Source organism: Onthophagus taurus, chromosome 7, assembly GCF_036711975.1.
Source record: "Onthophagus taurus isolate NC chromosome 7, IU_Otau_3.0, whole genome shotgun sequence".
Taxonomy (NCBI): Eukaryota; Metazoa; Arthropoda; class Insecta; order Coleoptera; family Scarabaeidae; genus Onthophagus; species Onthophagus taurus.
The window spans coordinates 15,667,366-15,694,570 of NC_091972.1; the positions used below are offsets into that span (position 1 = coordinate 15,667,366).

At 35.3% G+C, this 27,205-nt stretch overlaps 1 protein-coding gene across 1 annotated transcript in view; it reads right to left on the reverse strand.

Annotated features, from left to right (window-relative positions):
• LOC111418974 (transcription factor AP-2) overlaps window positions 1-26,757 on the reverse strand; it is a 175,223-nt gene extending 148,466 nt beyond the window's left edge. Inside the window, exons 1-2 of the mRNA XM_023051717.2 lie at window positions 26,658-26,757; window positions 19,825-19,919 (exon numbers count right to left, since the gene is read on the reverse strand). Of these exons, the coding sequence (XP_022907485.1) occupies window positions 19,825-19,863 (39 nt within the window). The 5' untranslated portion in view covers window positions 19,864-19,919; window positions 26,658-26,757. The remainder of the gene's footprint in view (window positions 1-19,824; window positions 19,920-26,657) is intronic.
• Between the last annotated feature and the right edge of the window lie 448 nt (window positions 26,758-27,205).

Genomic DNA, 27,205 nt, shown 5'->3' on the forward strand with positions numbered 1-27,205 from the left:
ATCGGCACTGCTACTTGTGTAATTTCTTCGGCATGTCCTTGCAATCGTTTAAACGTGCCCTAGCCTCTTTGGACGTAGTGCGGTTATTTTATACAATTAATTTGATTTGATTTGTATTATGAGTGTTTCTTTGTTTATCTTTTTGTACTGATTGTCACTTTGAAGAAATATTGTACAATGGTTTTTCTAGTGGATACTTCACTGGGATTTGTGTCCCGTAAACAGAATAAATAAATAAATGACAACTTATCCAGATTCACGTGTAAGTACTTCAATATTGTCAAATAACTGGGATCTCAGCTGATTTGCGGAGAATGGGGTCTGAGAGTGGGGATCACATGATGTTTGTATGCGCGAAAAAGTTGCGCAGAAGCCTAATCATGACTGGGAAAATAAATTTTATTACTAACAAGCCGATAATTCTTCAAAATATAAGATATGTAAAAATCATAAAAAAACAAGAGCTCATTTAGTACTTTCATGAATATATTCGTAATCTGGGCACTTGAAAACATAAAAATTTGCAAAGATATCCAATTTTATTGTTGTAGCTGCGTTATTATTTAAGTTGTTCCTTCTCTGGAAAATTATGAATATATAAATCGTTGATTTTCGTAGACCATTTTTATAATTTTTTTCACGAACAGATCGGAGGTAATTTATTGGGTGTCCTAATGAGGCAAACCGGGCCGACGTAGGTTCGATGATGATCATCATCCCGTTCGATCATTATCGTCATTAAAACGTACCGAAGTTATTAGATCGCGTTCGCTTTCACATTTATCGTGGTCGTCGTCAGAGGCACGATTGGATTCCATTTAGACCTGATCTCGTTTCGTATACGATACCGATAATATTCACGCAACGTGGGCGAACGATTTTAATTTATATCCTTCGATGATGTTAACATAATTATCAGTGCAATAATAATTAATTATCCTATTGACAACTTGGCGGTTATGTTCGTCCGCTACTAGATTTCGCCTATGGGGTCTTTGAGTCGTCTCCTGGGAGAGTTGTCGTTGATTAATTAATTACGTCGATGGTCGCCGCGAGGCTCGTCACGCGCTATTCCGTATGTTGATCGGGGTCGAGGGCAATCTAACAAATTAATTCGGCCGTCCTGAAGGAAGATTAGTGGGGAAATCATCAGGACCCGGCCGAGGAGTCATCACGCAATCGCAGTCCGTAAAATAAGGGTGTCGGTATCTTCAAAAGTGGCCCGGGTTCGACGATAAATCTTTTCGTTCTCCCCCACACACACATATAACTACAGACTAATTTAGACCGAATTTTTTTATAATCTCATCCCAACAGTACCACGCGAATATGGGGATCTCATATAAACAGGAAGGCATCAACGCACGTTTAAGTTCGAAAATGCCGAAGAAACCTCACCGTTTTAACCTAAGGGAACAAAGCTCTTGGCTTTTACCGCGTTGGTAAACCGCAGTTTATGGTTTTCGGGGCAATTTTCATGACAAAACGTGATAGATTGATTAGCAGATTAAGCCAGTTTCGTGCCCATCAATCCACGAGCGCACACATACACAGACATGCTCGTCGCCCGGCTTTTGTTGCGTCCCTTACCCCACTTAATACTGTTTGTACTACTCGTGATGGATGGCGCACTTATCACGCAATTATGGGCAGTTTTAAACTCCTTTTTCTTCCTTTCGCCGGACCGGCCCGTTCTCTTCGACGACTAAAGGAAGGGTCTCGAACGAAAATTGGGGCCCCGTACCTGCTCCGGCCGCCGCGGCCTGCTTTTAATTGTCCATCTCTCGTACTTTACTGCTCTCTTCTCTAATATTGGAAAGGTCGGTCGGTCGGTTCCCTTGATTTATATCCACGCTCTCAAACTAACCTGCCCAACGTGAAACAATACGAAACCGATTTAGATATGATTATTTTCATCGATCGTAAATCATTTAATGCAAAACTAACCGTAAAACTTCAACCTTGATCTTCAATAAATGACTATCATCTGATAACCCATAAAGAAGATTAATATGTTTTGGATAATCAAAAAAATATTTTTAAAATACAATCAATTATACTGCTATAATAGGCAGAATGGAGATTCTTCGTATGACATGAGTTTTCAGAGGCCAAACATTTTACAGCAAGGAACACAGAGCAGTTTTTCTAATGCTAAATCCTAAAGAAGTGTTTTCTTCAGCTACAGCAACGAGTTGTTTCGCTGAATCTTTTAGCCATATAAGTTTTGTACTTTCTTTTTAAGTGGTACATTCAACAGGCAGAACTGCAGATATTGGTCGGACGAAAATCCTCACTTGAAGAGTTAATGTATGGGCAGGAATCTCTAATCATCAAATTATTGGGCCTTTTTGGAATTAAAATTAATTCCGGAATTATCCAGACGCTTTAGAGATGATATTAATTCTTGTCTCGTGCACAGACTGCTTTGGTTTAAACAAGTCATTATTTAGGAAGTTAGGTATTGCGCAATCGTTGGATTGGAAGAAGGGGAGCTATTGATTGGCTAACGAGATCCTCCGACTTAACACTATTGGATTATTTCTTATGGGGATATCTAAAAGGTAAAGTTTACGTGAATATTTTATTATTTTAGTTTCATTTTGTTATAATGAGTTTATTTAACTTATGATAACATGTACTTTGTTTCCGTTTCACATTTATTGTTTCACTCTTTCATGGTACTCTCATTTGTTGAGGGTATAAAAATTGCAAATCGCAATTTCTAAGAAATTACATTTACAAACCCAAGTATACAAATATATCACTGAATAAGTAATAAAAATATCTCTTATAAATATACAAAGTGCCTCATAAAAAAAAATTTTATAATTTTATCTCAGAAACTATAAATTTGGCAACATTGCCGATAGAAAATTTGTTATGTAACTTACACACACATTTGTTCATTTGTTCAAATTGATCAGCTGAGCCGTTAGAAAGATTTATTTATGTTTCCATACAATACACGAGCACTGTATGTTCATCGACGCCACCTTGAACTGATCTGAAGTAAATGTTCATTGTAATGTTTCTATCAGTGTGCAGAATACGATTTGCTTGTTATTTATTTTGTTATCAATACTGTATACCTCTTTGGGTTGAGTACATGGATAAAATTTCAGATTTGAAACGTAAAAAGTACTTGAATCTACCAAAGTGTAGAGTGTAGAGTTTGATGCCATACTTTGACGATTTATTTGTAATATTCTAAGAAAGCTTACATCGTTCTTGAAATGCAGAAATGCATTATTGTATAGTTGCTACTTGATAGTTTTTCAAGTATCTTGCTACAAAATCATCGTAAATGTATCTAATTTGAGCCAAATTGTCTATTGAATTTCTCTGAATTAATTATCCACATCATCGAATCGTATGCTCACTGTGTTTAGATGGTGCATCTGACTCTGGTTCATCCAACCATAGAACAGAATCAAGTTTGAAAGAAATGTTTAGTTTCTTTGTGAAAATTATAATAGCTGCACAGCTTGCATAATAATAGTTACAAATATAAAGGAAAAGAATTTCTTGCTAAAGCTATTTGCACCATAATCTCTCTGCGCAACATTTTACATAAAAATACATTCTATAATACTCTAGGATACTAATTAAAGAATATTGTTGACACACTTACTGGCTCAAGAAACTTTGCTACACTATGCAATTACTTTACGGAAGCAGTTTGTCGCTTGATGAGAAGAATGTGTCACATGCGCAATCCTTGGGCATAATCGAACTTAGCACCCACAGCATGAAACTCAGCTATACGTGAATCCGTACCAATTTCTTTAATAATGTGAGTAAAAATCATAATTCGACCTCAGAATTAAACCATGACACTTGAAAATGGTCCACATCTATACTAGCCGATTATTGCTGGTAACTTCAACGTGATGAGCCACGTGCATAACACAAGAGGCGATCCGGCACAAGATCTATGGAACACAAGCATACGAGATCCCATAAACAGCACCATACAGATGAAAATATGATGAAATAGCTTCAAAAGTAGCAAAAAAAAACATTTTTCTTGTACATAACCTCAAATATCTCAAAATTTTGACGTAATGGTTCAATTCTGAACTCGGATTCTGATTCCACGCAGAAAATTACTTCGGAAATGATCCACATGGTCCATACAAGAGGTAATCTGGCACAAAATCTATGGAACGCAAGCAACAGATATTAAAGTTAAGTACAATACAAAATTCGAACTGGTGTATCGCCCGCATCTAACAGTACTGATTCATTTGCTGGGTCCCAACTCATTACTTCATTTTAAAATGGCCATAACTTATAATAGAAAAATCGTACAGCACCATTTGAGAGCGCAGTTTGAAGGATAAAGATAGTACTATGTAGACAGAATAGAAATAGATAGAATCTCACATATAACTTCAAAAGTAGCCAAAAAAAAGCCATTTTTTTGTACATAACCTCAAATATTTCAAAATACGTGGTGGTCCACTTCTCACCTCGGATTCTGATTCCACGCAGAAAATTACTTCGAAAATGATTGTGAGCCATCCAACAACAATCATCAACCCTTTCTTTTGCAGATCTGCGTTATTGAAAGCGATAAATAATAGCTATGGACAATTTTATAAAAACGCGGAAAACGGTACCAGAGTTCTCTTCAAGAAGCAATAAATTTATGGAAGATGTTAAGGTTGTGTTGGTTCAGCACCTACAGTAAAATATACGTGTTATGTAAGTTAATGAAATGTAACATGTTCTTCTAATAAGCCTAAGTCTTTCTAGGGTTCTTTTTAATAATGTATAAATTGTGTTTGATGTTCCTAATTCATCTTGGAATTGTGGTTCAGATGCATTGCTTTATGATAAACTGTTGTGTAATGTAGATGAATTATTGTCAATTGTCACAGATACACAATTACACATTGAACTATCTAATTCTCAGATATACAGAATACCAATACAAAATTCTCCTTTGAATCTGATTCTTACCCGTATTCGGAACAGAATTTTGGATGATGGTGTTATGACAGAATCCATACAGATATCTGATGTATATCCGACAAAGAAGCAGACTATAAATGAAAGGTAGAGGTAATAGAAGCTTCAAAATTGTAGATCAACATTCAGTTTATAAGTACGAAGGCTTTCACGGCCGGTGTGAATTAAACTAAAATTAGAACTAACACTAGAAACTTTCGGGTTTTGCCGTGCGTCTTTTAATAAAAGGTTAGCCAAGGACAAACTAACTCCATTAAAAGGAGCGGGAGTCTATCGACTATCGTGTAGTTGTGGGAAGGTTTATGTTGGCCAAACTGGACGCAACGTCGAGAGCCGCATCAAGGAGCATGAGAGGGATGTAAGGCTGAAGAAGATCCAGCAGTCGGCGGTTGCGGAACATTGCCATGCAGAGGGGCACCGAATAGACTTCGAACAAACAAAGGTGCTGGCTAGGGACAACAGATACTACCAAAGACTGACAAGAGAAGCCATAGAGATCCACCGACATAAAAATAACGTTAACAGAGAGGATGGCTGGGAGCTTAGCAGAACATGGAAGATGGTGGTGAACACGAAGACCTCTTCCCGCCTCACACCGGACGCGACGCAATTAGTTATTAATTAGCTTGTAATTAGCGTTAACTGATTATTAATTAGTTTTTCCGACTTATATATAGTTACCGATTTTTGATCTCGTCACTTCGAACCAGTTTCTGAAGAAGGTTGCAACATGGCATCCGAAACGTCAAACCTTTTATTAAAAGACGCACGGCAAAACCCGAAAGTTTTTAGTGTTAGTTCTAATTTTAGTTTAACATTCAGTTTGTTAGGCAATATGCATAATCCTGAAGAAGTGTGTCAAATGAAAGTGAAGAAAGGAGATGTTTGCGGAATACAGAATCCAATTAAAATTGAAGTAATAAAATGGCACGATATCTCGCCAGTAATAATAAGATTCTTTTTCATATCACATCTGAAGTTACTCTATGCTGGGTCACAAATTCATTGAGGGCAATGAAAAGGCGGACAAGCTGGCCAAAGAGGCAGCGAGGACGCTCTTTATTGGATCCCAACCTGGCTGTGGTTTACAAAAAAGTCATTTATAACAGATAATTGCATAAAGTATTAGTCATTAGAGTTTTATGCCTCAGGAGCTAAGGTCATTCTCAGGAAACCTGACCACCCATACGCTCCTAAACTCAAACTTGATTAAACTTGGTTCAAACTTGTCAATTTTGCAACGATGAGTCAGAAACTGCTGAACATATTCTAAGACACAAAATTTTCTGAAAGGCCACATTTTCTGACACCTACTGACATAAAGGAACAAGACCTTGGAGGTACTACGAATACTAAGGATCGCAAAGACAGCTTTGCCATTCATACCACATCGATCAGGTGATCATACTTACAGAAAACTCGTAAGGGTTACAAATAATAATATGGAGATTATAGACGTATACAATCATAAATCCCATTTGTTGTAGCAGTTAGATACAAAATTTGAAATTACTATGATTATTTTACCACACTTTATTATTTTATTTATTTACATAAAAATGTTTGCATAAAAGTTATTAAAAGGTTGGTTTGGTTTATAACATAAACATAGCATAAGTTTGTCAGTATACATCGGTGACGAAGAGCCGCTGGGACTAAAATTAAAACGTTCCCTCCTGCATATTATTTTCTCTTACTTCCACATCGTCCTGAGGCGCTAAATCACGGGGATAGATTACGGTCCGTTTCTTCGGTTGGAGAGAAGCGGAAGACATATATAATGGAGCTGGCAGTGCCGGCGATGCTGGGAGCAGCCATAGCGTTCTTGCGTAGGTAGCCCGAGGTGCGCGTATGCACTTTTGAACGCGAAGAAACGTCCGAACGTCCGCCCACACCTTATATTGTACCTACCAGCACCTGCCGGTTCACAAAACTACGCCAATTTATTTCTAGTTATTCCACCGGTAAATTTCTTCTTACGCGTCAACCTTCGGTTATTTTCGAGGAAGCAGTTTAAGAATAACACGACTGGTTAATTAAATGTCCGAAAGTAGTATAAGTAAAAGAACGTGGTGCAATTCGCCGGTTCGATTGCCCCCTTAAGGGAAAAACTTGTAATTGAATAATTGTGGCAGCATGGAGTCGAACGAAGATCTCGCGTGACTTCAAGAAGGGCGTCGGTTGTCGGAATTCAACTCGCGTGCAGAACGTGTGCTGAACTTGGTTTTGTGTATGTCTGCCAGAGTTAGATCTGTCTATTAGCACACGTGGCGATAGCTTGAAGGCGACTATTGAAAACTAGCTAAAGGAGATAAGCATTACTGCTAATACAGTTCTTCGTATATCATCGTGATAATCGTAATATGACATTCACATATGATACCTATCCTATTATGGTCTAAAGCGGTAGTTAATTTCTTTTAGAAGAAACTGGTTGATTAAATCAAGTTTGATCACCGACATATTTATCTTCGTGGATCGAGGAACGTGACGTGGCAAACGAGTATCGATGACACTTTAAGTATGTGTTTCCTTCACGATCCCACATGGAACTGGCAATTTGTATTTAATTGAGTGAGGCCGTTTTAAGACCGGCAGCACCGTGACCGATCCTCGCGTCCCGCGTATTGATGAGTACGAAACAATTAGCGAGTAATTTGGCGAAATGACGAGTTGATGATGATGGCGAGCGCGTCCGATCGCCGGTAATGTCTGTAATTAAACGCCGGATCCGTGTTATTCCAGGGCGCTTGCGGAACGATGCAATTAACCCTGTGTTAACGTGATAGCTGGGTCCGACAATCGATAGATGATAAATTACCTATATTGCCAAATGTTGCTTACAACAACCTCAACGTTTCTACTAATTAATTATTTCCATATATGACACATCAAGAAGATTTATAAACGCCCACGGTTACTAATCGATTTCGAATCTATCTGGTATTGAGATGATGGTACTTTACCGATATTAATAATTCCGTTTAAAGAATGGTATTCTAATAGAAGGAGCGTAAGAACAAGAGAAGAGAAAGAGATGAACGTAAGGGAAAAGAGGTACCAACACCTGTACGTCGGTTTTCGACGCCCACGGCGGTTATTATTACAGAGCCCAGCGTTCACGTAAATTATATAACTGTTTGATAAACGAATTCTCTCTACCCCCACCATGGGTCCAATTTTAATGGCATGCAACATCAGGGCGACCTCGGCTCGTGCACACCACAAGAGCTCTTACTGGAACTTATTACAGTGGTTCGATATGGTAACGTTGAAAAATTACACATTTTCAACGTAAAGCCGAAAGGAATTTTTATTGACAGAAATTTGAGGGTAGCGAAACGACGAAAGCATAAGATAGGACCGGACCTATACTGTAAAATATGTTATTTTTATGAATTTGTTCGGAAATTTAATACATTAAAACCTCGATATAACGGACTTAGACAAAATATTTTTAAGTCATACTATTAATATTATTTGTATATTTCTACATATACCGGAAATTTCATATAACTCGCAATATATGAATGCAGTAATCATAGTTACGAAACTACTATACACTTGTACTGTCCCACATAAAATGCAACATAGCTTAATAGTACAGGCTAGGGTAGTTTTGCAAAGGAAAAGTTTTGCTTGAAAAAGATGACGTCCTTATGATAACTGAGTTTACGTCTTAAGAGACGTACGGCTAAAAATGTTTCTGGTTCTATGTCTAATGTTAGTTCTACTACTGTGCGTTCAATAAAAATATACCACGATCTAATGCTGAATAACAATTAAAACTAATCCTTGACTTATTGAAATTTCCTTGAAAAATATTAATGCACACAAACAGTTATCCACACAGTACAGTGTATTCAGTTTATTTTGCTAGAAGGAGCGTTTGTGACGTCACGCATACGTAAGCAACTACTATTTAACACTTTGAATTAGCAAATGCTTAATTTATACAATTCGTGTTTTGCAATGTTGTTAGCTTGAGATCTAAGGTTCATAATATAAAATAAAAATCTTGATCGAGTTTAGCCATGCGTCTCTTAATACGACTGAACCCTAATATTTCTAGTTCTAGGTGTAGTGTTAGTTCCACTCTTAGTTCAATAAAAATATATCATAATCTAACGCGAAATAACGTTTAAAATTAGAACATTCGGGTTTAGCCGAACGTCTCTCAAAACGGCTAAACCTGAATGGTTCCAGTTCTAAGTCTTGTGTTAGTTCTAGTGATTTAGTGTAAAACTAGAACTAACACTAGACCTAGAACTAGAAACATTCGGGTTTAGCCGCACGTCTCTCAAGACGGCTAAATCCGAATGATTCTAGTTCTAGGTCTTGTGTTAGTCTGTAATCATTCGGATTTAGCCGTCTTGAGAGACGTGCGGCTAAACCCGAATGTTTCTAGTTCTAGGTCTAGTGTTAGTTCTAGTGATACTACTAGTGCAAAACTCGAACTAACACTAGACCGAGAACTAGAAAGCGCCTGAAGACTCATGGCTAAACCCATATTGCATTAGAATGTAAACCCGACAATGCATTTAACTGTGAAGGACCATCACGTAAATTTTATAATTCCTTCACTACTTCAAAACAAAAATTTTACTCCGACACCAGATAACTATAAGGGTTTCAAAAAAATAACGAAATTGTTCCAAATTCAAAATTTCGATAAAAAGTTAACCCCAATTTACAGTAAATCTGCCAGTTCGCGACTTTCAATTTTCGACAATGAAAATAACCTAGTTTTTAATTGACATTGGATTTTCCATTTGTAATTAACCAATTATTGGTGCCAATTTACTTCAAGCATTTGGTCGTCTCCGACGTTTAGACGTGCACAAACATTCTTCGCAAAACAAGAATTCGAAAAGATTAGGAATCTGCCGACCCTGACACCCATCTTCTTCTACAACGTCGCCTCTTCACATGCTTCCTAAGAAAATTTCCAACGATAGTTGATAGATTTGGAGATTACCGACAACTCAACAACATTACTGTACCAGATCGTTATCTTCTCCTGCACATTCACGATTTTAATCTACATTTACATGATTCCAAAATTTTTTTAAAATCAGACCAGGTGAGAGCATATCACCAAATTCCTGTAAAGTAAGACGATATCCAGAAAACGGCTATTTCTCCACCGTTTAGTCTGTTCGACACACATTCACAAGATTGTCTTTCGGTTTATGCAATGATGCGCAAACCTTCCAAAGGTTCATAAACGAAGTCCTTTTCGGCCTTGATTTCCTTTTCGTATGTCTAGATGATATACTAGTAGCCCGCCTCAATAAAGAAGAATAATTACCTTCATTTACAAAAATTATTTGAGAGGTTAAGCTCTTGCAACATAAATATTCAACCATCAAAATGTGTTTTGGAGGTTTACAACTTTAGATTTCCTAACTACACTACATTTTTGCTGAAGTCATTTGTTTTTCGTAATCTAGAGTTAATGCCATAAAAGGATTCCCAAAACCTACAACACTGAAACAATTACAGCGATTCTTAGGGATGATAAACTTTTGTCACAGATTTTGACCGAATGTCTCAAACCTTCTAATCAAAGCTCTTCTAGTACTTTTATCACTGCAGCTTTTTACATTTTTGCACTCCCATCTCTACAAGCTGCTCTTTTACCGACCACATCATTCATCTTTTAATAGAGAATTGTTAGCAATTTATACGAGTGTCAAATTCTTTAGACACACTGACCATAAACCACTAATCAACACCATTTTTTGTACCACAGAAAAAAAACCATGTCAAACACGATATCTGAGTTACATAACTCAATTTACAATAGATATCACGTAGATTAAAGGAGAATCAAACATTTTAACAAACACGTTGTCCAGAATAAAACACCACAAAAAGTCATAAAAAATAAATTTCAACAAATTTCACTACTTAACACATCCTGGTATCCTTTGTTCTCTTTCCAATGAACCAATACGTTTTGAAGAATAACTTTTACTTTTTGAGAAAACAATATTTGAAGTTTTGATAAAATTTTCGATGTTGCAATTATCATCGATAATTTTCAAAATTCGCTATAAAATTCATTTCTTGAAGGATCCTTGTGGAAATATCACCAATTATTAATTAAAGTATCCTCTTTTTAATGCAAAACGCCGTTTTGATAAATCACTTTTAGTTCTTGAGAAATAAATTTTTGAAATAATCGACAATTTTTTCAAATTTTGCAATTTTCGTCGATTAAGATTTTAAAATTCGTATAAAATCAATTTCTTGGAATATGAGTATGGAAAGTTCCCAAAGTGTTAATAAGAGTGTCCTCTTTCCAATGAACCAATACGTTTTGAAGAATAACTTTTAGTTTTTCATTAGTTGTCATCGATAATTTTCAAAATTCGCTATAAAATTAATTTTTTGAAGGATTCTTGTGGAAATATCATCAATTATTAATTAAAGTATCCTCTTTTTAATGCAACAAGCCGTTTTGAAAAATCACTTTCAGTTCTTGAGAAATAAATTTTTGAAAGGATCGACAATTTTTTCGAATTTTGTATTTTTCGCCGATTAAGTTTTAAAAATTCGTATAAAATCAATTTCTTGGAATATGAATATGAAAATTTCTCAAAGTGTTAATAAGAGTGTCCTTTTTCGAATGAACCAATACGTTTTGAAGAATAACTTTTAGTTTTTGAGAAAACAATATTTGAAGTTTTAATAAAATTTTCGACGTTGCAATTTTCATCGATAATTTTGAAAATTCGCTATAAAATTCAGTTCTTGAAGGATCCTTTTGGAAATACCACCAATTATTAATTAAAGTATCCTCTTTGTAATGCAACAAGCCGTTTAAAAAAATCTGTTTTAGTACTTGAGAAAAAAATTTTTGAAGTGATCGACAATTTTTCGAAGTTGCAATTTTCGCCGATTAAGTTTTAAAAATTCGTATAAAATCGATTTCTTGGAATGTGAGTATGAAAATTTCAAAAAATGTTAATAAAAGTGTCCTCTTTCCAATGAACTAACACGTTTTGAAAAATAACTTTTAGTTTTTGAGAAAACAATATTTGAAAATTCATTTCTTGAAGGATTATTGTGGAAATATCACCAATTATTAATTATAGAATCCTCTTTTTAATGCAAAAAGTGAGTTTTTATTGTAATAAAAAAAATTATTTTGAATAAAAATAGAAAACGTACTTATGTAGTTGTAAAGTGATGCTTTACGAAATATTGCATCTTAAATAAGTTGATATTAATAGTACTAATAACTTTCAAAGTTGGTAAAAGATGTAAATTTGAAAGGGTTATAACAGGCCGGCGGTTAATCGGAAAACTACTCGGGCAAGTACTACAATTTTCAAAGATTTACTCGCCCACGTACACGGACTATAAATTCAGGGAATTTCCCCTCCAATTAAAAGTTATAACGACCCCGTTCTTCGTTCGGATTACAACTTTACACCGCATTTTCCTCGTACACCGTCTTAAACCAGGTAAATTTCCTTTTCCGAGAAGGTTCTACCCCACAAGCTTTATCAGCGCCACTCCATTTTCGTCTTTAATACTCCGGTTAAAAATTACCCGGTATCAAATTACCGCGGAAAGCGGCCAAACAAGCTGATCTGTGAAGCAGCCGAAAGCTTTTTACGGATTACACCCGCCGTCTAATGAACGACACGCGACCAACAAAAAGGTCCTCAACGCTGACGAAGTTCTCTTGATTTCGTCAGTTATGTGATTAGAAGCGTCGACCTTTAACACTAACAATGAAACGTGGGGTGGTTTGTTTTCGGCTCTGTTCTCTTTTTTTTTGTTATTCAAAACATTGACGATGGAAAGACGTGAAGAGCGAGGGTTGAAATAATGAACTTTGTGTATCAATGTACGTTAGGCACGTGCATGTCTATTTTTCGAAAGGATCCAATAACGTTGTTATATAATGGATAGATTTGAAGAACTCTATAGTAAACTTGAGACGTCGTCGGATAATATTGAGTAACGCGAAGTAACAGAAATTGAATAAAGGTGTACAAATTAATAATAATTCCTATTTATTAATGTAGTGGTTTTAATACGTTAATTTATAATACGATGTGTGGATCATTACAAATTAATAAATAAACCCAATTAATTTAATATATAGTAATTAAATATGCGTCGAAGTTTTCGTAACCGATAAAGTAGGTCGTAATAAAATCATGAATTATACATATTTATAATAATTAACAGCTCGCAACTGCACAAATAAATAATGCCAACAAATTGTTTAATTAATATCGGGTACTAACTATTCGACGCTAATTTAATTGGGCCCTTTTAAAGCGTCCGATCCCTTTATGACAGACGTATCCGCCCATTTTATACCATATATAACCACCAGTTATTTTATAATTGCGGACGTGATAACGGAAGGCTCAACCGTACGACAATAGACTGAGTGAGTATTGTCACGTGGCTGTGTTTGTTCTACTAACGAGAATAGTCGAGGACCCTCCTCTCAGCGACCTGTAAGCAACGGCTTGGGTCCTTGTTACAGGCATTGTCCCGAGCTTTGGCAATGGAGAACAACAACCTACGGGCGAAGAAGAGCAAACACGACCCTTAACCTATCGGGTTTATATCATCTAACAATAGTCCAACAGGGAGATGTAAGCATCTTGGTTTAAATAAGTAATCAGTCATTAATAAATCAAGGGAATGTATACAGATATACAACATACTTGGCAGTATGCTACACTTTCTTTTAAACGTTTTAAAATGTTTTAACTTTCTAGTCATCTTTCAAACAATAAGATATCTGTGTTGATGGTATCATCTATCCCGTAGAAAATTATTTTGAGAAGTCGTTCAGGGTCGGCTTCATAAAGAAGTTAATATAGCGAAGGGTCACGTGTCACAAATGTGTACAGAGCGAAGTGGCCGAAGCCTTTGAAGTATTTGAAATAAGGCCATGTTTACAGAGGCCTCGTGCGAGCTGAGTCAAAAGCCACAACGGCCAACTACCGCTATACACTCGACCTCTTATTGTACACGTTTCGTGTCACTTTAAATTAAGCGCGGCGAATCGCCGACGCCTTTTTATCACAAAAAGGAAGACAAAAAAATGCCAAAATTTTAATATGTAGGTATGTGGTTTAACATCTTTTTTGTTGGGTTATCTTTTATAGGGTCTATCATTTTGTAGAAAATTTATTCCTAAAAAAATAATATTCTAAATACAGTCCCCCAGAAAAAAAGAGAACTCCATCAATAGACGCCGACCATGGAAAATTTAATAACGGGGGTCCCGGTGGAATGGAATGGAAAGGAAAAGGAAAGGGGAGAGAGCCGCGCCGAATCGAGTTACCTCCTCTAACGAAGACGTCATTCCCAAACCGAGACAATATTAAATGTTTTTCGTTGTCTTGTTTGCAGCAGCGAGTTTCTTTGACGTTCCTCCCCGACAATATTTGAATGAGCTTCTTTATTTCAAACTTTGCATAATTTGCTCCAAAACGACCGCAGACTCACCCGACAAGCAAAATATTAGTATCTCGTTAGCTTCTTTCCAAACCAAAGTTTCTCCCACTTTAAGTACTCTAAGTAACAAATACACCTGCGTCAGTTCGTTTACAGGCTAGGAGTTATATGATTTTCCTTTGTTTTCACGATATTTATATTTATAGTTCGTTAGCGCCAGCTTTTAAATCAGAAACGGACGCCCACGCGTCTTGAAGAGTGCCCCAACAAATTGAAACGTACGCAGCGTGTTATTTAAAATTATGGAAATTAGGATTGGGAAAGGGCACCTGCCTCACAACCCTATAATTATCGTTATGTAATTGGTTTCGAATAAGAAAAAGGTTTCAAACATATTCAACCGCTTAAGTTTAATCAAAATTCTGAATCGCACAACACACTAGACACGCACCTTTCATCTTTTTTGTCCTCGTTTTATCCCAAAATATTTTCTAAATTATAAACTTTTATAAGCTTTACGTCTTTAAATTAAAATTCTTATAAATAAATATACAAGAGTTTAATATAAACTAAGATTGATACTTTAATTGTCACAATACGCTAATTAAGTACGTTTTCGTATGTTGTAGTAGCGAAAAAATGGTATCTGAATTCAGAATTAGATGAGATAGCAACGATATCCAGTTATAAAAATGTGGAAAATTTTATTGCATAGTTTTGCATACATTTTGCTTGTAATCAGTACTCATGGAAAAGTTATAGAGGCAAAGAGGGATTGGTAGTGATGGAATTGACTAAACAATAAGATTTGTTTGTTTCGTTTGTTAGCTAGAACGAAAATAAAACAGAAATACTAACTAAAGTGCAAAATCTAAGAAAGTGTAATATATTATAACTTATACCCTGGATAGTGGTCATTTTCTGGTGATTTCTGGGATAAAAGTTAGAGCAAAGAGTTAGGAATAAATTATACAAAAATGTTTTATCCCAAAGATGAAAGAAATACAAAAATTAGTTATTGTTGTAGATGGTGGGATGATGACGGTATAAAAATAGAAGTGAAACCATAACGGGATATTTTTAAGAAAGAAAGAGTGTATCCTCATTAGTGAAGCAATATCGAGATCAGAGCTGTTTCTAACTTTTTATGGACGAATGAGTTTATGACCCATTTGTGTCTAGATTATAGGCCAAATGCTATCGATACGGAAGCTTTGCTAATTGACTAGTTGCAATTGTAACACTTGTACAAGAAAGTCAAGGGTATAGTACAAATGAAGGGAGAAACATCAAAAACTTTTGAAATAAGCAAGGGAATAAAACAAGGCGATAGCCTAACCCCCTTGTTGTTTATAATATTAATGGACAGAGTGATAAAAAAAAAAGTTTGGTTGAAATACGGACAGAAGAAATTGAAAAGATGGGCCTAGAATTGAACGTGAATAAAGGTAAAATAAATAAAAAGGAAATAAGAAATAACCCAAAAGAAATATTTATTAAGGAACAAAAGATAGAAGAAGTATCATCATATGAGTACTTGGGCGGTATAATATCATAAAGTAGAAGAATGGATTTAGACATAAATGCAAGAATTACGAAAATAAACAACGTATATCATACTCTAAACAGAACAATTTTTGGGTGGCAGTCACAATATTAACATATGCCAGTGAATCATGGACACTCCAAGATAGACAAGAAGGCAAGATCACAGCAATGGAAATTAAATTTTTACGGAAAATAGTGGGGAAGACGAAGTGGGATAGGATAAGGAATGATGAAATAAGACTGGGGGTAGATCAAGAGGAAATAATCAGCAAAATAGAGAGAAAGCAACTAAACTGGTACGCCCACATAATTAGAATGGAACATAACACAATAGTAAAAAAGGTATTTGAAGCAAAGAATAAGGACAAGAAAAAGAGGGGAAGACCTAGGAAGAAGTGGGAGGAAAGAATAACAGAAGTTGGGAAGAAGAGAGGGAAGACTCTAGCAGATATAAAGGAATTAGCCAAGAACCGCAGGGAGTGGAAGAGGTGGATGGAGGAATAGGAAAAAGACTTATACGACGCCATTAGGCCTAAAGATCAGGAAAAGATGAAAAAGCAATTGTGTCTAAAAGATATCTAGAATATCGGGTTCGGACGAGAAGATTGTTGCCATGTTGAACAATGTTTTATATAGGGGCAAAAGTGTTTTATTGAGAAGTGAAACCATAACATGCTATTTTTAAGAAAAAAGGAGAGTATCCTCATTGGTGAAGCTATATAGAGATCAGAGGCATTTCTGACTTATTATGGACGAATGACTTCATGACCTATTTGTGTCCAGATTATATAAGAAACATACCTGATAGCCTTGCTAATTGACGAATTGCAGTTGTGTCTAAAAGATATCTACAATGTCGGGTTAGGACGAGGTAATTGTTTCCATGTTGAACAATGTTTCATATAGAAGCAAAGGTGTTTTGTTGAAAAATGAAACCATAACAGACAATTAAAAAAAAAGAGAATATCATCATTGGTGAAGCAATACAGAAATCAGAGGCGTTTCTGACTTATTATGGACGAATCAGTTTATGACCCAATTGTGTCCAGATTATGTGCCAAATTCTATCAACCTGGAAGTCTTGCTAACTGACGATTTGCAATTGTGTCGAAAAGATATTGTTATTATATGGGATATTTGAATTGGCGTTAATAAATTTAACAGTTTCCAAGGAGATTAAAAAATGTTGGTTTTTTAAAAAACAAACAAAACAAAAAGTAGTTAAGTTTGAGCTTCCAACTCCAGTGAAACTCTGCGAATTGTATATTTTTTATAAAGTGCTTTTAGTGTTGATTGATTATCAATTTATTGTTGATTGATTATTAATTTTGTCTTTAGTTATTGTCAATCTCACGTCACTTTCGCTAATATAGTTGGGTGCTTTTATTTCATGTAAGCATGAATGAATACACAAATGCAGAAATGGCAGACATGCACTTTATGTATGTACAGTGCTGCTAATGGTAACGCTTATGAGGCACGTCACCGTTACTCGGAAACTTACCCTAACCGTAACTTACTTAGTGATAAATTTTTCACAAAATTGTATCAACATTTGTTGGAAGTGGGTTTTTTAAATCAACTCACCAGGATGCTGGTCGACTTCGATTTGTGAGTACTCCTGCAGTAGAAGAGGATGTTTGAAGAAGGGATGAAGAAAATCCAGGTACGAGTGTAGGAAGGATCTCTGCTGCAGTAAACATTAATGCCTCTCTAAGTTGGAGAATTTTACGTCAGCAACAATTGTATCCTTACCATGTTCAACGAGTACAAGAACTTGTCGCTCCTGTCTACGTTTCGCGAAGAGCTTCACAAAATGAAGTGATGTTGCATAAGCTTGCACAAAATCCGATATTTCATGCTAGTGTTTTATTCACTGATGAAGCTGCTTTTACAAAAGACGGAATTTTTGAATTTTCATAACAATCACGTTTGGGCGGATGAAAATCCTCACGCTGTTGTGCAATCAAGAAGCCGGTATAAGTTTTCTGTAAATGTCTGGCTTGGTATACTTTTGGTGAAACTTATTTGGACATTCTGCGAAACACTTTGCCGATATTATTCGAAGATGTACCTCTCCAGGATAGGTTACAAATATGGTTCATGCATGATGGCACGCCTACACATTTTGCGATCATTGGTCATAATTTTCTTAATACCGAATTTTATGGTAGATGGATAGGAAGAGGAGGTTCAATAGTTTGGCCACCTAGATCACCTGATTTAAATCCTCTAGACTTTTTTGCATGGTGTTACTTAAAATCATTAGTATATTCAGCACCTGTTAATAACTTGGAGGATCTCCAGCAAAGAATACAAAACGCAGTGAGACTATTTGCCAATCTCCAGGAGTCTTCGAAAGAGTGCGCGATTCTTGTGTACGAAGATGTCAAGCATGTCTTCAAATGGAGGGAGGTCATGTGTATTTACTTTAAGCATTTTGTGTTCAGTTTGTATTTTCCCCAAGTAAATAACCATTTGAAGACAGAAACCATTTGAGAATTTACAAGAATATTTTAAGTGGAAGTCTTTTTTTAGTATGATATGATCCACGTGGTCCATGATATGATCAGAAAAAATCTTAGCACAATTAAATATAACGTCCTGAGAAAGTAATAATATATTCTGAAATGTTGATTGGAAAGAATTATTACGTTAGTATCCATTCATTTCTGAAAAGTCGTTTGCGTTTTACGTCTTTTTAATGGGATTGAACAAAAATGTTTTTGTTATAATTCCATTGCGTTGATTAATTGTGTAAGGAAAGCTTTAGAACGATGATGGCCAGATTGGAATGATGGTTGAAGTTGGGAATAACGCAATGATTAGGTTCAGGGCGCGAAGAGGGGTGGATTGCCACTTGTTATTTTTGACGACTGTGTTAGCACATTCTTCCTATGAATGCATTAATGTGACACTTATGGTTATCTTGCTAATTTGGTCGCATTCTTGATATATTTGCTGATTAAAGCATCGTGTTTGCAAAAGATGTTGCATTGATGACAGAAATGAGGTTTGCAGAATTGATAGGAATGATTACAAAGCCCTAACTTTTTATAAATCTTTAATCCAAACTACACTGGAATTGGTCACACGGATAATGTTGATGTTTCAGAAAGTTTATAAAATTACAGTCGACTATCTAGGAGTAAGAAAATTGAGGGGTACTGATTTGTAGTTTATTAAGCTCAAAAAAAATTGAATTGAAAACCTTATCCATTATAGTTAAACGAACCACTTGTATATTAAATCACACTTTAAAGATCCCACAGGTGACTAACGGAAACTACCCGGAAATATAGCAACGGCGTCCGCAAATTGAATCACCATTGGGGTCATCCATTCCGGATCCTTCTGCGCCCTAACAACGTTCGTCCATTTCCTCGGCCGTTTTACCTAGACTAAAACCCTCGGCTATCTCGTTACTTTAACTATTATTGTATTCTAACCAAGTATACATCGAGAATGTCTTTTTCGAATTATAATAGAACATTTTATTCTTGTTATTTTACCCACATAGCCTGTGGCCTTTGCTTTTTCTGTTTTTACGGAGGGGAGTACCGATTGAAATGGTTGAGGAGTTGGGAAATCAATGCGCGGTGTATGCGTAGATGTGGGGGAGGGTCGTTTTGCTTGACGACCCTCAGGTAATTCAGATTTCAATCTAAGTCGGTGGTATTTGGGGTGTGAGTGGTCGGCGCTGTGATCAACGTACCGTGACACCCGCTGTTTCACGCTCGACGAACTGTCTAAAAGGTTCGAGTACCCTTTAACTTTTGCAGTTTATTTTTGCTGATTTTCGTAATTTTTTTAAAAATATATTAATTTTGCTTAAAAAAATTGTTTTATATAGCTTACCTGCCACGTATTCGAATCCAGGGTGGCCAGGAAGGACATTGCTTTCCTGCAATCCAGCAGGAATTGACTCAGTTTTGATTCCGCTCGATGATAATCTATAAAGAAATACAAAATCAATTCCCAATAATGTATTCATCAATAATGTTGAAAAGATAATTCCTGCAAATCATTTTGAACCTACTTAAGTTGGTAATAACATCATCAGTGTCAAAAAAAAAATCATTCGAAAGATCGCTTCCGATCCGACCAACAAGATATTTTATACAGTCACACTTGAGGCTAATTCATTAACATTCGAGACACGTGTTCGCGCATCCTGGCTTTTTGTTTACACGCGGCCGAAGTGCAAAGATGACGCGAACTCACCCGCCGGCAGATGTCGCCCGTCGAAATTTTCAACGAGAACCGACCTCTAGGGCGCACATCCATTATTAATAGTTTGTCATTAGTGCCGATTACCGTTCAATTATCGGCAATTTAAAGCGCATTAATCAATACATTGTCATAAATTTGCATTGATTTTCTTGGCGAGGGGCCGCGGTGGCAAAAGAGAGGCCTCTATTGACGGCTCTCGCGGCCAAATGAAATATTTATTACCGGCCAATTTGAATTGTAAAGTACCGAGCGCGAATTTAATTAACCAAAACGGGCATCAGTCGGTTGTCAGAGAGTTGTCGGTTGTTTGTGTTATTGTTTTCAAAATATAATTAACTCAACGGGATTTAATTTTTTTCTATAACAAAGATTAAAGCTTTATGGTATTAGTGAGTATTTGACATTTAGTAAAGTCCCCGAAGCCGTAACGGACGTTCGTAGTACTTTATATTTATCATTTTGATTTGTCTGGTAATTAAACTCAACAACAACCGGATCCAAATAGTTTTGAATTAAAAAACTCTACACTTAGTTAAGTTAGTAGATATAATTTATCAATTCACGGTTGTAATTTTAGCGTTATAAGTGATGAACGAACATCGCCAAACAACAACGAACTTTATCATCATTAATTTTACTTTATATTGGAATGGTCAACTAATTAATTACTCTCCGAACGCAACTTACGAAACGGCAACTCGTCACGCCCATTTAATTGATTCGTCAATAAATAATCCTTCGGCTTAAATTAATAGAATAATAACCGTGTGTCCAAGAGTCTAATAGAATATCCACGTGTTCGTGTTATATAAATTTTCGCGTTAGGTACGCCGCGAAATACCGAGAAATCTGTCTTATTGCGATATTATCGCGGATGCAGGAACAATGCCCGCAATTACTGACCATAACCGCCAATTCTAAGCGCGTTGCGGTGTCGTAGATACGACTCGAAATGGTCATTATACATTATGTTATTTGTACTACGCATATGTTATTATCATTCTTACGTCTTGTGCCATATCATAAAATAAATAGGTATAGTACCTACTTACATATTTTCTTAAACGTTGTGTTATAGTGATAATTTATCAATGATTTAAATTATAGTTAATTTAACTTGCAATTAAACTTTCAATAGTACCTTAGAATTTTAATAAACATTTCCATTGCTATTTTAATCACTCGAATATGATATCTGAGAAATTTAGTTGAGTTAAGAATTGGTACATATACTACTATGAATTGGGTTGGCTAAAAATTTGGAAAAGGAAAAGACTGCGTTTTGAAAATGACATTTGACAAACTTAATTTTCTTTTCAGCTAAAGAGATTTGTCAGAAAAGACAACAATGCCTCTGACACCTTATAGACAAACGTGGTTGTTAAAAGAGCTTACTTTGAGCAAAATTTATAACGTCAGAAAACTTAGATCTCCTTTGACTTTGAACTTTAGTTTATTTGGTTTATTCTTTGTCTTTTGAGAAAATTCTGAGAAATGCTTTGAACAACATCGCTCTGCAAAACTTTCGTTCCACGACTTCTTAGTCGTGTTGATGAGCACCGGATAGTTCGAAATCGGCAAGCAACCTTCGAACACTTTGTCTTCGATAAAATCATTTGCTTCGTCCTGTACAAATTTTGTATTTTGGAAAATTTGGCAATGCCAAACTGCGTTTTGAAAATGTCGTTCGACAAACTTAATAGAATTATTTTTGTTTCGCTTGCTTTGACTTTGATTCTCACTGCAACAACGCCTCTGACTTCAGGACAAAAGTTAAAAGATGAAAACTTACTTTGAGCACAATTTAGTAGTTTCGAAATATTTTCAACTATACCTGTGGCAATCTTGTTTCGACGTGTATCTAGTTTTAGTATCCAGTTTTAAACAGTTTAGATTATTCATCTTAAAAAATCTTGCGAAAACCTTGCAAAACACTGAACATAAATAAAACACAACGTTGACAACGCATTCTGTTATTTGTTCGCTTGGTCTAGTCTGCAATATTTTATTTCCATTTTGTGTGTCTGTATTGTACCAATTACAGAGAAAAGGATTTATGTGCTTAACTAACTGTACTAAAGATGGCACAAAAGTCTAATTGAATTTGTTTCAAAACACGTTTACCATAATGGGTTGAAATCGTTGAAGTATCACGCTGTGTCAAAAAAAGACTAAAAAACCGGAAAATTCAGTTATATCGTAGCGGCTGCAATTTTTCTTTACACCGAAAGATAGCGTAAGTAGTTTTTCAGAATGATTGCCATAAAAACCATAAAGGTATAAAAGGATTACGACATCGCAAGACAAATGACAGCAGGTATTTAATGGAGCGAGTTTGTGCAGAACTTTCTTGTTCCATTGTAATTTCTAATGCTTATATTAGTAATAATAAAATTTTTCGAAAAGTGATGATTCATTGAAAGAGTGCAGATTTATTGAAGAAAATGTACGTCAAATGTTGGAATAGTCACAGTTCTCATGGAGTGGACTAATTGTGTCACTAACTCCGTTTTCCAAAAATTAACTATAGAAATTAATGTGCAGAGGTTTATTATTTTAGGATTGCCAACATAAATGGTATCAGCAAAAGATGATAAGGTATCAATCACATCTCGTCTAATTCCATCTCTCGTGCAGAAATTCTGCCTATCAGAATTTATTGACTTAGGTTTGTGTGCGATTTAGGTGGTAGTAAACAGTTGTGGTGAAAATTATTAAGGAATTCTGTAAACGTTTCAGATTTTAGTAGACACAGCATTTTGCCACGATATCCCGTGTAATTATGTAATTATGTGTTATTCATGTCACAAAAGTTCTGTTGCGTAATGCCGATGTTGTGTGCTTATTCAGCAACACGCAATTAAAAATTGATTGTTGATTAATTCATCATATATCAATTATGTCAAAAACTTTTTTTCATGTACACTAAAAATCTTAGTCTTATCATAAAAAGAATAAGTGACCTCGATGGATGATTTGTTTTGCAAAGAAAAGAGTTAGGTAATTTGAATACGCTGTAAGATAATTCAATCAAATCTTTGATGACCTTTTAGGAACATTTTTATAAATCCTTTTTTACTGTATATTCAAGACCTTAAAGCGTCTGTAAATCAATTATAACCACATAGTACCACAAAATAGCCTAATTCCTTAAGAGCAATTGAGAAATTTTGCTATTCGCTTGAATTATTGCACGATTGTGTATAGTGATACTCGAGTATTAATCAAAGAAGTAATTTAATAGAGTTGATGCTAGAGAATTTTCTATGGTGTTTCGCCATTATTTTGCCAACAAATGATTTTCAGAGTTTGACGGTTTTCTACAAGGGAAAACATTGTTTCACTCAAATTATATAAGCACAATATTTTCTATTGTTTGCCAATGTGGTGGTTTCAATTTCTTCAAAAGTTCGGCTACTAATTCTCTATTTAGCTGTTTTAGAAATATACGCCGCTTTTTAACTAACGCTTTAAGAAATCAATTTCAAAATTGCACATATCGGGAAACAATGACAGTATCACTATTTGCATAATAAAACTTAATTCGTAGAAGCATGCTGTCGTAGGCAGAAAATATTATATATAGTCTTTGACAGAAAAAAATGCCGTGCTCAGAGCCGAAATAATACTATGATCAGATGCCAAATATTAGGAGCAAAGACAGTATTATGACCATTTGTAGAAAAAAACATTATGATCAGAAGAAAAATATTATGAAGAAGGAAAAACACTATGATCATTTGCATCAAAAAAATATATCATACGCAAAAGCAAAATACTACAAAATAAGATATCTTGTATGAAATCAAATCATCAGACGAAACAAAACGTCTTGGGCAGAAACAAAATATGCCCATAAACAACATCATGGAAATATATCACGGTAAAAACATCATTAGATGAAGAAGCCAAATGTCAGAAATAACAGTAGGTACTATATAAGATATTATTTTTAATCACGTTAAAAGATGTTTCGGAATTCTTTAAAATCTGAATGATAAGTTCAGAAACCTTCTGATAAGTTGGCCTTTCCTTCTGTCATTCATACTTTGCTCTTGAATTTCATCGTTAGTGTCATCTGAAAATTCGTCTAGCTCACACATCGTTTTCAGAATAACTGTTCAAAATGTTAAAAAGGTTTATATAATACTTACGTATTTAGCCATTGTTTTATATTAAATACCTTTGACATGTACTTATACACGGAGCAGGAGCGCAACTGCCTGAAAACAGCCCATTAGGCCAGCATGTGACCAAAATAATCAAGTTTGTTCAGAAACTTCATACCTATAAACCTATATGGGCGAAATCGGACGAGATTGATGGAGATTCGACATTCGGCTTTTTATTTTGCGAGGTTAACATCAGGTTAAGTTTTTTTGAAGCAATCTATCATTTTTTGGAATACAGATATATCTCATACCAGAAGGAATTCGTTTGACGCCAAAACCAAAATGTGACACAATATTTTTCCGTATAGCTTTACTTTTTAATAATTTCATCTGACATATTTGACAGAAGCCTGAAATATAGTGAAGGTGGTTTGTTTTGTTGCTTGGTGCAAAAGCTGTTATCAAAAAGCAGAAATAGAAAGTATCCATACAAATTATGATGAGCCCTACACTAATATGTTATGGTAGTCTTTGTCTCCGTCGTTTTGTGTCAGTGACAAGCCAAACGTTGTTGTATTTCGATTTGCAGAACTCATCAGACGTCCACATAAAAACATTGTTTGATTGTGGATTTGCAAGCTTTGCAATAGTAGAAATAGAATTGACTGATTATAGGAAAAAAATCTTGGAAACCACGAAGAGTTAAGTGAAAAGTTTTATGGTTGAATTTCAGAAAAACGTTTTTGCACGCCGATTTCAATCCACAAATCAAAGAACAAAACCTGTCATAAACATCTTTTACAATTCCATTAATGATGTGATGGATAAACTTTTACATTATTACTGTTCCATTATTTTATTTCATCCCCAATTAATTGCATTCAAATTTAAAACAATTAAGACTTTTTATGTTGCAAAAAGCATTGAAATTAATTCATGCTAATACTTGAAAAAGATAATTAAAGATTTCGGCAGTGCAAAATAAGTAATATATTCGTTATAACATCAATAAAAACTTATTTTATGTTTGTTTAACATGTAAACGATTTGAATGCATGGAGCATAGTGCTTGCTTTACAACGTGACTTGTGGTAGAATAAATGATTTGTGGTTTATCGTTAAAGTACAAAGATTTTTTTATGTTATATGATCACTTTCGCCAAATATGAAAAATATTAAAAACATTAAAAATAAATTTAAATACATAAGACACTTTTATTACAACATATTTTGAAGAAGGAAAAACACTATGGTCATTTGCAGAAGAAAATATCATACGTAAAAGCAAAATACTATAAAATAAGATATCACGTACAAAAGCAAATCATCAGACGAAGCAAAATGTCTTGGGCAGAAACAACATATGCTCATAAACAACATCATAGAAATATGTCCTGGTAAAAACATCATTAGATGAAGAAGCCAAATGTCAGAAATAACAGTAATGTCATGGTCATTTGCATACCAAAAAAATAAATATCATAGGCAGTAACAAAATATTAGGTGAAAATATTTTTAATCACGTTAAAAGACGTTTTATGTTGCAAAAAACATTGAGTAGCTGCACAAATTAATTCATGCTAATGCTTGAAAAAGATAATTAAAGATCTCGGCAGTGCAAAGTAAGTAATACATTCGTCATGACATCAATAAAAACTTATTTTATGTTTGTTTAACATGCAAACGATTTGAATGCATGGAGCATAATGCTTGCTTTACAACGTTATTTGTGGTAGAATAAATGATTTGTGGTTTATCGTTAAAGTACAAAGATTTTTTTATGTTATATGATCACTTTCGCCAAATATGATAAAATATTAAAAAAATTAAATACATAAGACACTTTTACTAGAATACATTTTGAAACGTTGGAGGTAATAACTTAATTACAATCAGTTTCAACAAGAAATTTATTAATTGTTTTCATAAATTTAAAAGTTTTAAAGATCATATAATTATTATCTTTGTTGGTAAAACAAATTTATATATGGAGATGATATCTAATAGAGATAAAAAATGTTTATGTACTTTAATTAGTAATCCTCTTCAATAATATAAAATTTGTTTAAAAGGAATTAATATTAATATTTCTATTTATTTATTATATGTTTCATCGTCCCTCAATTTCACATCAAGCTATCGTTGGCGGTCTGATTAAAATTCCGAACGAATTGCTCCCCAAAACGGCCGAAGGCAAACCGATAATGAATATTAATCGTCCTCCCTCCCAATTAATACGCTCCCAATTCAGTTTTAGTATAAATTTGTAACAACACACTTTCGAACGTTCGCAACCAGATGAAACTCGTACCAACAGGAATATTATTTAGATTAGAGAGAACTTACGTGTGAAGAATCCTGCGGTCGTCTGAATGTGATCCTGTTGCGAGACTCAACGAATTGTTGTAATAACGCGATTCTCACGGGCCGTATGTCGATTATCGTCGGTCGCTTCTTCCCCAAACAAAAGCTGCAGGGAAACTGGCCCGCAGGACGGCCCCAGGCGTAGGGACCCTTCGCCGCTACGGCAGGTTAAGACTCCGCCCACGGGTCCCTTCCTGCAGCCAATGGCGGCCTCAGGACACGCCCTGCCCCAGGCAAATGCCCCTCATCTCTACTACTCCCGTCCACAACGGGGCCTTTTCCGTCTATCAGTGTGTGTGTGTGTCCCTGGATCGGAGAATCGAGATGATATCCTCCTGCTACCCTCTGTCCTTCTCCCTCTTACAATGCGTTTAAATATTCTATTGTTTGTACGAGACCGTTCCGGATAACCAAATGGTTTTCCTAAGAAGAAGAACTCTTAAGAGAACGAAATAGTGTACTATAGCAACTTGATCGCCAACGGTTGTGTTTAAAGGGATGTTGATTTAAACGAAAGGGTTAAGGGAGGG